This window comes from Oryzias melastigma, linkage group LG22 (assembly GCF_002922805.2).
Source record: "Oryzias melastigma strain HK-1 linkage group LG22, ASM292280v2, whole genome shotgun sequence".
Taxonomy (NCBI): Eukaryota; Metazoa; Chordata; class Actinopteri; order Beloniformes; family Adrianichthyidae; genus Oryzias; species Oryzias melastigma.
In genome coordinates this window covers 16812613-16829854 of record NC_050533.1, presented here as the reverse complement: position 1 = coordinate 16829854, position 17242 = coordinate 16812613, and the positions used below count along the sequence as shown (strand labels likewise).

The window sequence follows — 17242 nt, the reverse complement described above, 5'->3', positions numbered from 1 at the left end:
CAAAAAAGTGAGGATGTTAACAACTTCTGATTGGTCAGACTGATGACATGATCCAAGAATGATTGGTGGAGACAGTTGGAGGGGCGGAGCTTTTCCAAATAAACTGCTAGCTGTGGCTAGATCGCAGGACCGTCATTCTTATTCAAAAGTCTTTATTGGAATCAAATAAACACACAAACAAAAAAATTGATTCCTGTGCCATGTACCTGTAACTATAATGCTAGAAAAACAAATCCCTTCTTCAAATGTCATCTAAAGGCTTTCACTGAAGAGTGAATGAACAAATCTATTAAAGTCAAAACCCTTCCTCTCACCATACAATAACTACAATTGTAGATGTTTAATAAATGGTTTCCACCAAACATATTTCTTTATACAACCTTAATTGATGATTGTCTTTGTGCAACTTAATTCCATTATTTAAAAGGTACCAAACTCTAAATCAACAGTTTTTGGCTGTTGACCTCTATAAATGGGTCTTTAAAAGTTTTGTCTGTTAGTCATTGTCAAATTTTTGACAAATTAAATAAACTTGTTTGATTCATGAAAATATAGTCCAAACCCGTCTATGTGCTGCCCCCTAAAGGTTGAATAGAGCTATTACAGTTGAATTGTGTGATTGGTCAAACAATGAAAGTTTCAGAAATCTTATGTCATGTTCAGCAGCTCCAGTAATAGGTGTGTTTAAGATCATGCAGGTGGACCCGACGCTGCGCAGATCGCCTTTTTTAACTGCTGTACTCTAAAATATGTAAATATATGTATATATAAAAGACACAACAGCACAAATCATACTAGGAGGACTGGCATATTAACTTTCAGCCGAATTTTAGGGACAACCTCCAACACCTTGATTGTACAGTCTCGTCGTTCACCTTCATCTCAGGCGCCTTCCCCCCCATCCAGCAGCAGCTTGGTCTCACCGACGATGCAGACGAGGCGCTGGGGGATCTCAAACACACCTATTATCTTGGTTTAATCATATCTAAAGATCAACACACTAGAACTCAATCACATTTTTTTCCAGATTATATTAAAAAAAACAACAACAACAAAAAAACCACACAGAGCAAACTAAATTAATGGTTACAAAGTGATTTAACACTAAGAGGAAGAGTTTTACTTTCTAAAGCTGAAAGTTTGTCTCGTCTAATATATGCAGCTCTCTCTTTATATGTAGGCAATAAAACATGCCGAGATATTGACAGAGTGCTCTTCAACTTCATCTGGAAGAATAATACACATTACATCAGAAAAAGCGTTGTGATGAACTCTTATGAAAATGAAGGACTAAACATTTTAGATTTCACCACTCTAAATAGTACTTTCAAAATTAACTGGGCCCAAAAAATCCAGTCTCACTATGGAATTTTATTTCTCACTTTATTATATCCAAATTTGGCGGCTTAAATTTTATCCTAAATTCTAATTATAATGTAGAGAAGATTCCAGGAAAACTTTCACAATTCCACAGGCAGGTACTGTTAGCATGGTCTCTAATCTGTAAACACAATTTCTCCCCTCACAAGTGCATAATATGGAACAATAGAGATATTTTATATAAAAATAAGTTACTTTTTTTCAATAATTGGGTGGAAAAAGAAATTATCTTTGTGATTCAGCTTTTTAATATAAATGGGCAATTAATGTCTTATTCTGAATTTCGTAGCACTTTTCAGATTGCCGTCACACCAAAGGGATATGCCATAATATCTGATGCAATTCCAGCCGGTATAATAATGCTTCGCAAAAGTGCGTACACTCCTTCTCTTCTTCCATTTTCCCTTAATAATCCTTTAGAATCTGAAGTTGGGAAAATCTGTTTTTCAGACCACAAGGAAAGCAATAAAAACATTTGCACTTTATTTCAAAAAGATTTAATTTCTATTCCACATGTTGTGTCTTACTGGAATGGATTTGTTAATAATCTGGATTGGAAAAAGATTTGGATAATTCCTAATAAGTACTTAATAACAAATACGGTCAGAGAAGTTTCATTTAAGATTTTACACAAGTGTTATCCTGCTAATCACTACATGACCAAATTTAAAAGAGACTAATACCAATTGTTCATTATGTGGAGGCCACAGGATGTGTGTGTGTATAATGTTTTGTTTTTTATATCATCATTTGTTTAGTCTGTGGTGCTCCTCGCGGCTCCTCCCAACATTCTCCGTTGACGTCACTACCACGTAGTGTTGTTCTATTGGTCCAGCAGCTTCCGGTTTCTTCCTGGCCAGGATTAACTAAATTGATCAGATCAATACAAATATGAGTCGGCACTTTGACCGGACCCGAGGATAAATTCAGTTACCCGAAGACTTTTTCAGGTGTTATCCCACCTAATTTTTAACTGCTCGAGAACTAGCTAGCCAGATTAAGGCCTACCTGCTAGCTGCCAAGAGTCGAGGGTTGTTTTGCTCGAAGCGGAGAGCGAACCATGATGGCGTCAAGCTACAACGCTAAGGAAGAGGACGGCCACCACTCTGGCTCTTCGAGTCACGGCGGACCAGGAGCCATGAAAAGCAAGAAACCGGACAACACCGCGTTTAAACAGCAGCGGCTACCTGCGTGGCAGCCGATTCTGACGGCAGGAACCGTGCTACCGGCGTTCTTCGTCATCGGCCTCATCTTCATTCCCATCGGCATCGGCCTGTTTGTGACTTCCAACAACATCAAAGAGTTCGAGGTACCATTTAATTACATCTGTACATTTACAAATTTAAGTTGTGAATAATTTCAAATACCAACAGTCCTTGAGCTGTCAACAAAGTGAAATACGACCTGCTGTTTGTGTCACATCTATTAAATATTGTATTTTTTTGTTGATACTGTGTATAAGTTAACTTTTATAAAAATATATAAGTAAATAAAAATTTTATCCTCACAGTCTTTATATGAACTTTTTTTAATTAATGTTTTGTGGTCTTTTGTTGTCGTAAAAAAATGTAATGCATTGTGGGTAATTTTTTATCTAGTACTGTGGATGTGTTTAAATGCTCCACTAGTATGCAGGGGTATACAATTCTTTAGATTACATATAGAAAATAAATATATGTATTTTAAAAAGTAAAGAAATAAATATGTTTAATTGGAATATATGAGCCAAATTTAGTCCTAATGGAGTTTTTTTTAACCATGACTCAAACTTTCCTTCTGTTTGATAAGCTATCCATCAAAAGCCTCATGTCATCTTGTCCTTTTAGTAACATTGTCTTTATTTTTTTGTCTTGCTTGTGTTTAGATTGATTACACTGGTGTTGAGGTTGATAGTCCATGTTACAACTGTGCCAAGAACTTCAGCTGGAACAGCACATCATCATGTCTCTGTTCTGTGAACTTCACTTTGGACCAACCCTTTGAGGTTAGTTCTGGTTCCTTCCCTCTTTTTTTACTCTATTACTAAATAAGCTTTATTGGTTAAATGAAATATTCACGTCTTCTGCTTTATTACTGTGTGTCTGAAAGCTGTCCCGGACACAAAGTACCCATTTGGATCCATTTAAGACTAAAATAGGAATGTTGTCATCAAATGATGTGCTTATAAATTATGCATTCTGGCTTTTAGCAAATCTTTATTGATCATTTATAAAAAGCTTTAAATCTGTTTTACACCTGCCAGGAGGATAAACTAAAAAAAAAGCACTTTGGAAACCATTCCTAAATCATTATAAGCAGGAAAGTGAAACTGTGTTATTGAAAATAAAAGCCCAAATCATTTAAAATTAGTTTAGCATATTGACTGCTAGTGAATTAGGAAAAAAATGAGTGGAAGGCCCTTTAAATAAAAGAAGATAAAGTATTTATTTTTAATGATCTAAATGCTTAATATTGTAGTTTTTGTTTTTAAGCTGCTTGAAACCACTTTCAGAAATGTCCTGTATTTGCATGTCAACCTTTTTGCATATACAGTAGTTGCTTTTGCAAAAAGTACAAATCTGACAGTTAATGAAGTGATTGAGGACTTCCTTCTAGTTTGACAAAATACATTTCTACACATCAGAATTTCTTCATTTCAGTGCAGAATATAGTTTCTTTAAGGAAAAAAAAGCACCAATCAAAGGGATTGCAAGTAAAATCAGTGTTTTGCTCTGTAAACGTAAAGTTAAAAAAAAAAGACAATTTTATGTCTTGATTGTTTTTATTTGCCAGTTATTCAAGCGGTTGCATTTCTTTGTGGCCTTTTAATGGCTATCTGAGCAGAGCTGATGCCTCCTAGCTCTCCACTCTGCTGCCGAGCATCTGCTCTAACGCTCTCTGCCAGCCCAGTCTTAAGTAGTGGAGAGCCAGAGGCCATCGACAGATTCTCTTCTGTGTGATAATTGTAGTACTTTCAGGAAGTGTGGTCCACTGGGCCTTGTTCCCCCCTGCACTGCTGTGCTATTTACAGCTGGACTCACACAGTGTAGGTTTGCTGTCCTGTAAAAGAGGAAACTTGTTTCAGGTGGTTTTATAGTTGGAATATAGTTTGCTTTGTGCTTCTTAATTGTTATAGTCAGATTTCAGAGCTCAATGCTGACTTTCACTTTAATTTTAGTCTCTTTGACGTACTTTTTAGTATAGTTTAGGTGGCTGGGTAAGTTCAAAGAGCTAAATGACTGTTTTGCTCTCTGAACAAACTGACTTTTTCCTCCAAAACTCTGATAAAAATTGTTTTTGGTGTTTTAAACATGTTCTCGTGGCATTTTTCTAATGATGGTGGGCATATATATATATAAGGAAAATTTAGCTTACATTTGCATTTCTGAGTGTCCTCATTTAAATTCAATTGGGAGCGGACAAAAAAATCAGTTTGAAAAGGAGCTTATTTATGTTATAGAAAATATAACAGACAGTCCACAAACTTCTTGCTTTAAGCTCTCAGCAATGGGGATGGGAAGAGGGGCGGAGTGGCTCCACTCCATAGCTTAGAGGGGAATTTCTTAACAAGCTACTGCCGCTCTACAAGAACTATGTACTAGAAAACAACAAAGGCCTTTTCACTGTATAATCATAACTAAGAGACCACTGTGAATGTTAATAAAATGAATCAAAAGATAATTGGAGTGTGGTTTTAATGCTAAAAAAGCCATTTAGTCCAGTTTTTTATAGAGTAAAATCCAGCGAGGGCTGCAAAGTTGTTTAAAAAGGCACCTATAATTATGTTTTATGACCATTAAGCCATTAATAACTAACATGTAGCTTTTCAATATTTTTTTAATTAAGTTAAATTATGACAGTGTTACTATATATTTTTCTGTTTTAACTTCTTTTACTTTTGACATCAGCAAATAAAAGTTCCTTTCAAAATAAAACGCAACAAGATTTTCCTGCGGGAGCAGATTTACTCATAAAAATGCAGGAAATTCCAAGTCAAGCACCACATTTTTTATCATTATGACTTTGGTGTGCATTCATACTTTTTCTCCTTTTACTATCAATTATAAATATGGCAATTTTGGTGTCAAATTTAATTATAAAAGGCTTTTATCTTGTTCTAATACCATCATTTCAATCAGCCACATGACATATCAAAAATGTAAAACTACGAACTTATTATTTATTCAAACTGTTTGCATTTTTAATAAGAGCCTCTGGAGCGTCAGGATGCAGACATCTGATCTAAACTGTTGATGGTTGATTTTTTAAGAATGGAGTCCTACAATGTGATTGGTTTTTTTTTTTTTTTCATTTTCAAACTCCACAGAGCAACGTCTACATGTACTACGGCCTATCCAACTTCTACCAGAACCACAGGCGCTATGTGAAATCCAGAGATGACAGCCAACTCAATGGTGTCGAGTCGAACTTGAGGGTATTTTCTTTTCTTTTTAGGGTGTCAAACCCAACAAATGTCTGTTTATCAGCTAAAAACTTCTGCTTTTATGAAGCAACCCAGCAAGGAGTGTGAGCCGTACCGCACCAGTGAAGGACTGCCCATCGCCCCCTGTGGCGCCATAGCTAACAGCCTTTTCAACGGTGAGTGAGGCTGTTTGTGATCAGCTGCGCAGACGCATACGCAGCTGCACTGCATGTGATGCTTCTTTTCCATCCTAGACACCCTGACATTGTACTACTATCCTCAAAACGGAACCAAGCTACCAGTTCCTCTGACAAAAAAGGGCATTGCATGGTGGACGGACAAGCACGTCAAGTTCAGGAACCCCGGTGGAAGCGCCAACCTCAGCATCGCCTTCCAAGGTGAGTTTGACAAATTCGCATCATCCTTTCGATGGCGAATTTGGATTTCTCAGACGAGACTGTCCTGATCTGGATCCGGCAGGTACGGCCAAGCCCGTGAACTGGAGGAATCCGGTGTACCAGCTGGACGAGGATCCTGAGAACAACGGCTTCATCAACGAGGACTTCATCGTGTGGATGCGCACGGCGGCGCTGCCCACCTTCCGGAAGCTCTATCGCATAATCCAGAAGAAGCCGAACACCACCCCGACTCTATCCAGCGGCAAATATGTCTTGGAAATAACTTACAGTATCCTTTTGAAAGCAAAAAAATACATGACAAATATTTATACCGTATTGATGCAATAAATCCCAAAATTTATTTATGTTTTTAAGGTAAAAAAAATCTTAATTTTATTGATAAAAGTTCAGATAAGCGACGTAAAAATCATATTGTTCCTAAAAAAAAGAAAAAAAACATTTCTAAGCTTAATTTAACTACTAAACAGTTGTTTTCCCCTAATTCCATGTAATCAGATTACCCCGTGCTCAGCTTCGACGGCCGTAAGCGAATGATCCTGAGCACCATTTCCTGGATGGGCGGCAAGAACCCCTTCCTGGGCATCGCCTACATCACCGTGGGCTCCATCTGCTTCTTCCTGGGCGTGGTCCTGCTCATCATCCACCACAAATACGACACGCGCAGCAACAGCGCCGAGATTCCAAACTGAGCGGCGGCCGCCGCTGCCTCGCCGTGTTTGCATGCCCGCGTGACCTTAAAGGGACCGTTCTGGACTGCTGCTCGTTTTAGCTTGAATTTATTGTGAATGTGTGACTGGGAGAGGTCTGCCTCGTGTCTTAGTGTAGAAACATGTTTCAGTGCGTCACAACATCCAGCTGTTGGCTTTAATGTTACTTCCTGTCTACAGTTAAAAAAAATCTATTTATCTGCACATAATCTGAATTTCCCACTTTTTATTTTTTATTTTTTAGCTGTGCTTCGTGAATGGCTTCATTGAAGGATGTACATTTTTGTGTTCATGGAAACGCCTGCTGATGAATGTAAATATCCCTTTATGGTTATTGAAATGATTCTGCTTACAGATTTCTCGTGTCCTCTTTGTTGTGGAAGACGGTGTTCAGCCCAAACTATTTCACATTATGAAGGTCTGCTTCAAACAGTTATGAGTGAGTCTTTACACTGAACGTGCAGCCTGTTTTCAGACAGAAATTCTTTTTTTATTTCACCAAAATAGTTTTGGTTGCAGCTCGATGACGTTTAAAGAAATGATCCAAAAAATCAGAATATTTTATTATGCAGCTTGCCTGTTAAATTATTGTAAAACTGTAAATGCTCACCTAATATATGCACTTTGAAAGTGTCACAGTTGCAAGTTTTTCCCACTATTTTTGTTTTTCCCGTCACTGCAGTGTGTTCCTGCAGTGAGAATTGGAAAAAAAAAGAAGTTTAAATCTTTTTGGTTTCCTGGGATTTTTAGGGTCCAAATAAAAAACTTAACAGTAAACTGATTTTGTTGGTATTTTTTCCTGCTTTGATAGTAGACTGCTTTGACTGTATTAAATCTAAGGACTTTATTCTATATCATGGGACCAGAGCCTTCATTCTTTGAACAGGTTCAACAGACTAAATACCAAGTATTCCAACTATTTTTTTTTTTTTGTATATATTCTTTGGAATGAAAAATTTAAATGATTAATGGAACTTAAGGAACATTTAAGAGTGTTGAAATGTCTTGAGTCACATGTTTATAAAAAAAAAAATTGGATTTTCTTTTTGGGGGTCAATAAACCAAATTAGACTTGTTAAACGTTACTGGGATTTGTTGTTACTTTTATGAAATAAGTTAGAAAAGCGCTGCACTGAGTTGTAGTTCTTAAAAATTTCACCTCACAGTAAGAAAGAAGGCCCTGGTTCAAATCCCGGCTGAAACTTTTCCGTGTGGAGTTCTTGTGGATGTATGGATTTGCACCCGCAGTCTGAAAACACGCCTCATAGCTTACTTTGTCCCTAGGTGTAAAAATGTGTAATTGTATGGCCCCGTAACAGACTGGTGTCCTGTCCAGGTTGTACTCTACTTTTGCCCAATACATAGGATAGGCTCCAGCAACCCCATGATTCCAAAAGAAGTTAAGTAGGAAGATGGATACAAAAAAAGTGTTCCATTACTTTTTACTAATTTAGTTAAAAAGAAAAAATGAACTTTGTAAATATTATTTTAAATGATTCTCAACAATCTTTATAAACTTTATGTGCCAGTTTACAGTTTGTGCTCTCGGACTGGTTTTATATTCCTTAGGTTGAATAAATACTGTACATTTCCAGTTTAAGATCTGAGAAATGTGGTTCATACGTTGTCCAGCAAGTGTCACTGTTTCCTCCTATGCAAGGAAATAAGGAACTTTTATGAACTTTTGGTTTAGTTTGTAATAAAATATTAACTAAACAATCAAATTAGAAACCAGTAAAGATTCCTAAAGAAGCTGTTTAATGCTAAACAAACCTATTTTATCTTGTATCTTTGTAAACTACAGAACCAGTTCAGTTTTAAGCCACTGAATTTGTTTTGTCTTGAGTACTTTGCCAAAATGTTCACTGCAAGTTTATTAGTAGTTTTTTTTCCTCTCCATAAAAAATGAAAAAAAGGTAAGGAATATATCTTCCTTTTATAATTAATGATTAATGAACATGTCCAGAGGTCTGGCAAATACTGGCAATGGTCTTTTTCACTGTTTTCAGCCTCTAGATGGAGCTATAGTTGTATTTATTAAATAATAATAATAATAATAATAAAAAAAACTACATAATGATTATACCAGAAGGTCATGTTTTGCGGTAACAGAACAAACACGTAGTTAACAGAGGTATAGTTTGGTTTTCTTTGATTTTCTCAAAATAAAAGCATAATCAGCTTTCATTCCTTTCTTTGAAGGAGGGTGATGGTATTTCTATTCCTCTGAGAGGAGACATTGTGCTCTGCAGCCACAATGAGAGGCTCAGTGTATCTGGTATGTCTGCATTAGTCTGAGATTTGATGAGTCAGATGTCTCAGTCTGGTGTTTTTGGCATTAAACACATCGAGCACAGGATTGGTCATGATAGAAATGTGCTGTAATTTTCATAATGAACTATCAAAGGTCGTTTTAGGGGCAGAACATATTGCATGACACATGTTTAATCTCCTCATGGAGTGTTTTTATGAGTTGTTTTACATTGCAATGTTTAAAAAGTCAAAGAGAAAACACATTTGTTCTCTTTTATGCTGTAAGGGATTTTTTTAAATTACAGCAGTGCTGATGTGAAGTGTCAAATATTTAAAATAGGGAGTTTTAAGTGTTTAAACCTTAAATTGCAGCCGTTGATTGCTGCCTATTTAAAGGTCTATTTAAATCAGCTAATTTGCCTTAAAAACTATCATTTCTGGAAATTTTATTTACGGCCACTAGAGGGAGCCAAATACTTATTGGCTGCTCTGATTTCAGGAGTTTTTGAAAGCATCAACTGCTTCTATCAGTTACACATAAAGTTTCTAGTTTAAAATTATTAATATTTGTATTAAAATGTTTAATATATGTATGTATATAATGTAAGAATTTTTGGGGGGATCATTATAAGCATTTTCTTTAAAAGAAGAGAAAAGGTTTCCAGTAAAAAGAAAAAAAACAATGCTGTGAAGTCACAGGGGCACTAAATCCCCAAACTGAACAGATTCATGGAAGGAAAAAAAAAGTTTTCCCCAAACTCAGGATTAGTCATATTGCGGGGCATTTATCAAGTGGTGAAGCAGAGCTTTCCCAAAGAGCCCATATGATGGATGGTAAGCTGAGAGCTTGGAACTGCCTCCCCACACCCCCCCATTAAGTAGTCTGCAGTGGAACGGCTCTTCCCACTTGGAAGGAAACCTTTTCTTCTTGGACATCTGCTGGCGGAGCCTCCAGCAGCTCGACAGAGGAGAGAGGGGTCCAGCTTCAATTCAACACACTTCTCCCACTTTCCAGAGGAGGGGGAGGCTTCAGGCAGGCTGCTCCCGAATTCAGTCCATTCAATCCTTCTGGGGGGACGTCAGTTGGTGAGTGTGTTTGATTTTATTCATATTTAATTTATAAAATCAGTTTTTCAATGGGACAAAAAATAGAAATATTAATTGTAAGGATAAAAAAAAAACTTCCTAAATTTCCTGTTGTGTATAGTAAAACAACAAGAATAAACTGGTGAAAAATTATTCTTTTATGTATGGAAAGCCGCATGCACTATTGTTTGTCTTTATGTTTGATAGAGATTTGACTGATAAGATGAGATCTAGGTGTCCAGGGGATCAAGCCCTTGATATTGTCTCTTTGGCTGCATTGCAGATGCTTCTGCAGCAGGCGGTGCACACAGCCTGCTGCAGAAAGACTTGTGGTCGGACTTGGACAAGTGGAATTTGCATTAGAACCCAGTGTTAGTGAAGTGAAATTATAATTTTGTGTCACAAAAAGTTTGTCCAATAGTAAGAGTGAATACATAACTGGAAAACCTCCATTAATATATTTTATAAAATGGGATGAAGTTTAAAGTTTTAACATTTCCAGATGCAAAGTGAATAATCCAGACCCTCTAAAATCAAATCAAATCAAATCAAATTGAATCAAATCAAGCCAAACAAAGTAAAATCTGTTAAAATCACATTGGATTGGATCAGATCAGATAAGATCAAATAAATCAAATAAAATCAAATTTGTTTGCATTGAGCTGGACTAGACTGAATTGGATGGGATTGGATCAGATCAGATCAAATTAATAAAATGAAATGAAATCAAATGGAATCACGTGAAATCAAGTCAAATCAAATCAAATCAAATCAGATTAGATCAGATCAGATTAAATAATCAAATCATTATAATCAAACCATTGTAAAGAAGGCTTGTTAATTTTTTTTTTTTTTGCTGGTGTTTTTAGGGTACCATATTTCTGCAGCCTAAAGTGTAAAATTTTGCTGATTTGCAAAAATAATCAGACTTTCAACTAAGCGAAAACGAAAATCCAATCTCCTTTGAAGTGTTTTTTATTCCTAATAACACCCACATTGAGTACAATACTCGATTAAGTGGTATTAAGTGCTAATTACCCACCCCGGGGAATGGGAGTCTACTGCAGTCAGCAAGGTGTGGCCCATGTTGTGTAACCGTCAGGTCACAGCTCAGGATGGAAAGTAAGGGGGTTGAATAAGCTGCAGCTCTGAAGTTCTCTTCATTTCTAAGAAACAATAAATTTGTGGGTGATGTGTCTGCAGCTCCAACACATCTCCTCTTGTCTCCTCCAGACTGATTGATGAGCTGCTGACCCCTCAGGCTGAACCATGAAGATAAGGCTGTCACTAGCCACGGCTGCCTTTCTCGCAGCCGTCTTAGCCTCCGTAGATGCCCAAGGTAAACCAAACCACCTGGTCTCGCTCCTCTCACACAAATCTGTCCTGTTCTGCCTCTTTAGACCCCCCTTTCTCCTTCTTTGCCCTGTTTCTCTAATGGTTTTTGACGTTAGCGTACGAGTTATGTTAACATATTTGTGTTTTGTTTTAAACTGAATAAAGTTACTCTGACATTGTGTGTATTTTTGTTTAACCATGTGAGTGATTTATTTTTTTATTTTTTTGGCTTTCATTTCACCCTTATGTTGTGTTTGGGTCAAAATTGACCCACACGCGGGTCAATTTTGACCCAAACACAATATAAGGGTTCATATATTCTGTTCTTTTATAAATTCAGACTTTAAAGAAATGTATTTTTTCATGTTTTCAGATTAAGAAACAAAATCACTAACAAAATGCACAAGAATCAAGTGTTTTTCAGTTCAGTTTTTGAACAAAGTAGCTGCTATTTAAGTTTTATAAGTGTGCAAAACCCATATTAATGAAAATATGTTACATGCAAGATCTAAAAATGACCTAAAATTAACATAGAAATTGAGAAAAACAATGATAAAGTGATAAATTAAAGTACTTATTGGTGGAAAAAGTCTTCAAATAAACATAAAAAGCTCCAAATTCTGCTTTTTGGCAGAAAAAACTTTAAAAATGAAGTGATTCATTTAAGTTTTATGTAAGTTGCAGACTCCTCAAACATGAGGAAATCTGGTATAGGAACATTCCTGATTCTTTTTCCTTTGTGCGCTCCCTCGTGCGGTCAGAGCAGCCTCCATATCTTCAGATGAAACAGGAGAGGAGAAAATGAATCCTCAGACAGCAGAAAGACAAAGAGCCTTTCTTGGGCCTTCTTTGTGGGCAATCGCAAAAAAACGCTGAGTTGCAGGACATATGGAAAGTTAATATGCAGTAGTGTTTAATGTCAGCACATGTTGCGGAGTTACTTTGGCATCAGTCCTGCCTCTTTGGAGAAAGCCACTGTTCTTTCCTCCTCTTCTTGGGCTCTCCTTCTGGAGGGGGCTCTGGTCAGGATTGCTGCCTGGTTGAGGTAACATAACTCGGCTCCCTGGGAGCCTTTAGTGTTGTTTATTAAAAGCGATGGGATGCATATAACACGACCAACCACAAGGTTTAAATTATACACTGGAGACAAAAAAAACAAAAAAAAAACAAAAGCACATGTGGTCCAAGATGCTGCAAGAAATCCTACAGCCTTTAAACTCACCGGATTGGTTCAGGCCACCTTAGCCCTTTGCTTTACTCATCAACGCATACTCTTGAATCCTGCGCTATTCGGTGATGGAGATGAGTTGAAGAAATGAGGGGGAGCGCGGTCCATCGGGGCTCCTTGTGTTGAAACGCCAGGTTGGTGATCCTCCAATCCCAGTTTTTGAATATTGGCTGGGTTCCTGTTTGTCATCTGCCTGTGCACCCGGTGTGTCCCCAACTATGGCTTCCTCCTCATAGTGTATTTTAAAATGATATTCTCGTCTACCGTAACACGAAGAGTAACAGCTTGCATGAACCCATGTGGATAACCCATTGTATGCATGCTCACACTGACCAGGGGATGGGGGACTTGGACCTGAGACTCGACTTAAAACTTGACTGAGGAGAAATTTTCATATTTGTTATTTCTATTTATCTGTTTTCAGATTTTTACTTTGTTAAATTTGATTCTTTAATCAGTTAAACCCCTTTATTAGGACTTGAATGGTGGTTTGAAAATACCATTATAATATTTTCAAAATAAAATTTCAAATTTCAAAATAAAACTTGTATTTTTCTCATTTCAGCACTGAGACTTGATTTGAGAGCAGACTTGATGATTGACTTGCTAAATGGGACTTGTTAGCATCTCTGACTTAATCTCACATTATTCTCATCATGTTACCATTGTATAAATTGGCACAAACCATTTTGTTAATCCAGTTATGCAACAGTAATATGATAAGAATAAATGTTCAACTTTTTTTCTGTTTGCATTATTACATTTGTTTTCCAGACTGTCTTTTATTCAGACTTGACTGGTGGTTTTACAATATTTTTATATTAAAATTTCACATTTCAGAATAAAATGTCAAAAATGTCCAATTTTCAAATTTCAAAACAAAAATTTTATTTTTCTAATTTTAGCATTGAGACTTATTTTGTAAGTCGAGACTCAAGGATTGACTTTAGCTATCTAAATGAGACTTGTTAGCAACTCTGACTTGATCTCATATTATTCTTTTCATGTTACTGTTGCATAAATCCAACAAACCATTTTGTAAATCCAGTTATGCAACAGCGAGACAATGACAATATATTTCATTTTTTTAATTTTCTGTTTGCATTGTTAAATTTGTTTTTCAGAAAGTTTTTTGTTCGGACTTGACTGGTGGGTTCACAATATTTTCAAAATAAAATTTCACACTTCAAACTAAAAAATATTTTTTCCTCATTTTAGGTTTGACTTTGACTTGCTAAATGGGACTTTTTAGCATCTCTGACTTAATCTAACATTTTTCTCATCATGTTATTATTGCATGACCTAGGAATGTACTTACAAAATGGTTTGTGCCAATCATTTTACTAATTTCCTCTGCTGCCTGTCAGTAATAACTCTTTTTAGGCTGCATGTATCAACAAGTGAATACAGCGTCAGAACAGTTATATATCGCCTGCAGAAACAGACTCACAAGTTGTCATCTGACAGAATACAGAGGGTTCTTAGCTCAGGCTTCTCACCATCTCTAACGCATGAAATTTACTGTTTACGCACTAATTTCCTGCAATTCACACCTACAAAATAAAAGACATAATATCATTTTAAAATATGTTTGTCATCTGTGTGTGTGTAGTACCCAACTGTACATGGAAAACTACTTACTCTCCCGTCAACCAAAGTTGTTGAGTCAAACAACTTTGTCATGTACATGATGCATGACACCGTGATCAAAGTGGCTCCATGTGAGGGCACGTGGCCACGTCACCCTGTGTTTGGTTTCCACATGTTTATTTTCATGTACACGCTCTCTCTGTTATTGATCGTTTGATTTTCCTGAAGAAGCTTTTTGCTCCAGTGCCTTCTCATGCATCACTCTGCCAGTGAAAAAGTACACAAGAGTCTCCGGCGACAAATTGTGTATTCTTTTTATGAGGTTTGCAATGGATGTGTGCCACTTGTGCCAAATGTTTTAAACCAAATAAAGACCACACGTTCAGTCTTTGATATATGTTTATATACTTTGTATATAACATATAGTGTCCAGTTCTGTCAAGAGTTACTTAAATGACAACATGGCAACCTTGATTCCATTGTATAATCGGTATCTTGAGAAGAAAGGCGCTGTGTTTTGGTAATGCTGAGCTCTGCTCCATGGTCGGAGCAGTTTGGTAAGTGGTTGGGGCATGCAATGTAACCACTGCACTCCGCATGTATTGGATGGTTTGCTCCGTGTGGAGTTGTGCACATGTATGCTGGTGCTTGAGTTGCCGGCCTCCTCGGCTGGGCAACTCAAACAAGTGCCATTTTCCTCCAAAATGGCCTTTCACGTGCTCCTTTTGTGTCACACTCACCAACGGGTTTGGGTTTTGTGTGTCTGCGCCCAACAACGAATCTGGTTCACTTCAGTCGTGAAGTGTTTGTCGTTGGGCTTTTATGTGAATGCTCGACTGTGAAGTGCCTCACTTTTAACTCCAGCGGAATTAAATACACATCTGCAAGCGTTTGGATGTGAGCTAACTGTGTTTTATTTCTGATTTACAGTGGAGCCACCCTCAGACTTGAAATTTAAAATTCTAAATGAGAACACAGTGGAAATGTCATGGCAAAAGCCCTCGTCAAGGATAGAGGGCTTCAGAATACAAGTTGTGTCAGATGCAGGTCAGTGTTTTAGACTGGTGGAAAATGCATGTATTTAGTTGAAATCTATTGTATTTTCCAATCATTTTCTGTTTCATTTGCCCTTCATAGATGAACCAAGCAGAGATTTCAACCTTAATGCGTACGCCACTTCAACCTCCATCACTAACCTGACTCCTGATGTGGACTATTCAGTGTCAATAAGCTCCTATTATGATTCAGAGGAGAGCCTCCCCATTTTTGGTCAACTGACCAGTAAGTACAAGATGGTCATGTGGAAAAGTGTTTAAAAAGTGTCTGGGATTTGAACCACTTGTTGAAGAAAAAGTGGTGGAGGAAACCACATTGAATTGATCTAAATCAGGGGTCTCAAACTGGCGTCTCGTGGGCCATTTGTGGCCCCCAAGTGGATATTTTGTGGCGCCTGCCTTAATATGAAAGTTCAATGTCTACTAAGCTATATCTTCTGCATCTCCACTCTTCTCTGATGATAGCTTTGTATTTTCTTTGTGATGTTTCAGCTTGATTAATGCTTAAAACTTTGCATTTGCTATCGTCGCTGGATCTGGTCGTCAGAGAAGTCCTAGCAACAGTTGCTAGCATCGTTAGCTCCTGTCGTTTCACAGGACATGCAGAAGATATTGCTTAGTAGTACATAGACATGAACAAGTGTTCAATAAACTTGTTCAGAAGACATAGATAATGGACCAAAGACATAGACAGTGGACGCAAAAACATATTTTTGGCACAAATGGAACCCCATACCCAGCCTGAGCCAGACTCTGACTTCAGGGTAATTTGAGTTTGAGAACCCTGATCTAAATACAGTAGATTTATGAAAACTCTCTAATGGTTTGACAATGTTTGCTTCATATAAATCCAAATGTAAAGTTCAGATTTAAAGAGTCAACACTATCACAATATTTAATGTTAGTTAATCTGTTTTTCAACAAAACTTGCCTGTATTCCATAATGTTTTCATTGGAGTATATAGTTCTCAATTTATCCTTATTCTTTGCATTCACTAATACTTTGAGAATGACCTATAATATATAAAATAATATAAAATATAAAATAATAACATACAATATGTGTTTGAGTTCACTAGATTAAGGCCTTGCAGACTTGCAATATTATCTTTATTTGATCCTTTTTTTAAAATTAAGCACAATAATAGGTATTGCTGATGTATTACAAAAGGTGTTAAATTCCTTCTATCGTGTCTTTCAGTCCAGTCCAGTAACACTACTGGACGAGTCAGAAGGCCAACATCGGATGCACTCAGTGAGTATGTTTTCTGTTCTCAACCAACATTTCAACACTTTTGAGTTTTGTGCCACACACAGAGAGACACACACACACAAACTGCAAAAAAAGTGCAACAATATTTCTTAAAAAAAACAGAAAATAAAAAAAGAACAGTCAGTGTGCCACGTAGATGCAAGTTTTGAGCCTCTGCAGGATTTTTCTTTCCTTACTTGCTGACCCCGTTTCCAAATTTAATTAAAGTCTTATTTATCTTTAATCAAGTAGTCTTTCATAAACTCTGCCAGTATTTTAAAAGTCATTTGAAAGGATCGCTGATTTAAAGCAAAAAAAAAGTGATCTTTGTTGGTGGAATGTTTAGTCTGTGAAACCACATTCTGCCTGTCTGCTGGAAAAGTTCTACCAGCCTACTGTTGGCACCAGCTTTTATTTCCTTTGACGTGTGGATGTGCCTCCCAGCCATCCAACTAACTGTCAAGAATTTGATTTCACTTAGATTCTCTAAAAACCCTGCTCCAGTGTTATTCCAAAACGTATTTGAAGCCAATTA

General features: G+C 36.9%; 2 protein-coding genes across 3 annotated transcripts in view; both read left to right on the top strand.

The window, feature by feature from the left end:
- The first annotated feature begins 2166 nt into the window (after positions 1–2166).
- On the top strand, positions 2167–7685 carry tmem30aa (transmembrane protein 30Aa). The gene is made up of 7 exons (XM_024269712.2): positions 2167–2689; positions 3245–3364; positions 5687–5794; positions 5871–5958; positions 6037–6180; positions 6263–6469; positions 6697–7685. The coding sequence occupies exons 1-7, from the start codon at positions 2441–2443 to the stop codon at positions 6888–6890; spliced, it is 1110 nt and encodes a 369-aa protein (XP_024125480.1). The 5' UTR covers positions 2167–2440; the 3' UTR covers positions 6891–7685.
- A 1775-nt stretch (positions 7686–9460) lies between these two features.
- The window catches only part of col12a1a (collagen, type XII, alpha 1a), a 54225-nt gene continuing 46443 nt past the window's right edge, over positions 9461–17242 (top strand). Inside the window, exons 1-5 of one of the 2 annotated variants that reach the window (XM_024297142.2) lie at positions 9461–10247; positions 11481–11586; positions 15331–15447; positions 15538–15681; positions 16657–16710. In XM_024297142.2, the coding sequence (XP_024152910.1) occupies positions 11517–11586; positions 15331–15447; positions 15538–15681; positions 16657–16710 (385 nt within the window). In that variant the 5' untranslated portion in view covers positions 9461–10247; positions 11481–11516. The remainder of the gene's footprint in view (positions 10248–11480; positions 11587–15330; positions 15448–15537; positions 15682–16656; positions 16711–17242) is intronic. The other variant, XM_024297222.2, reaches the window with a different exon arrangement.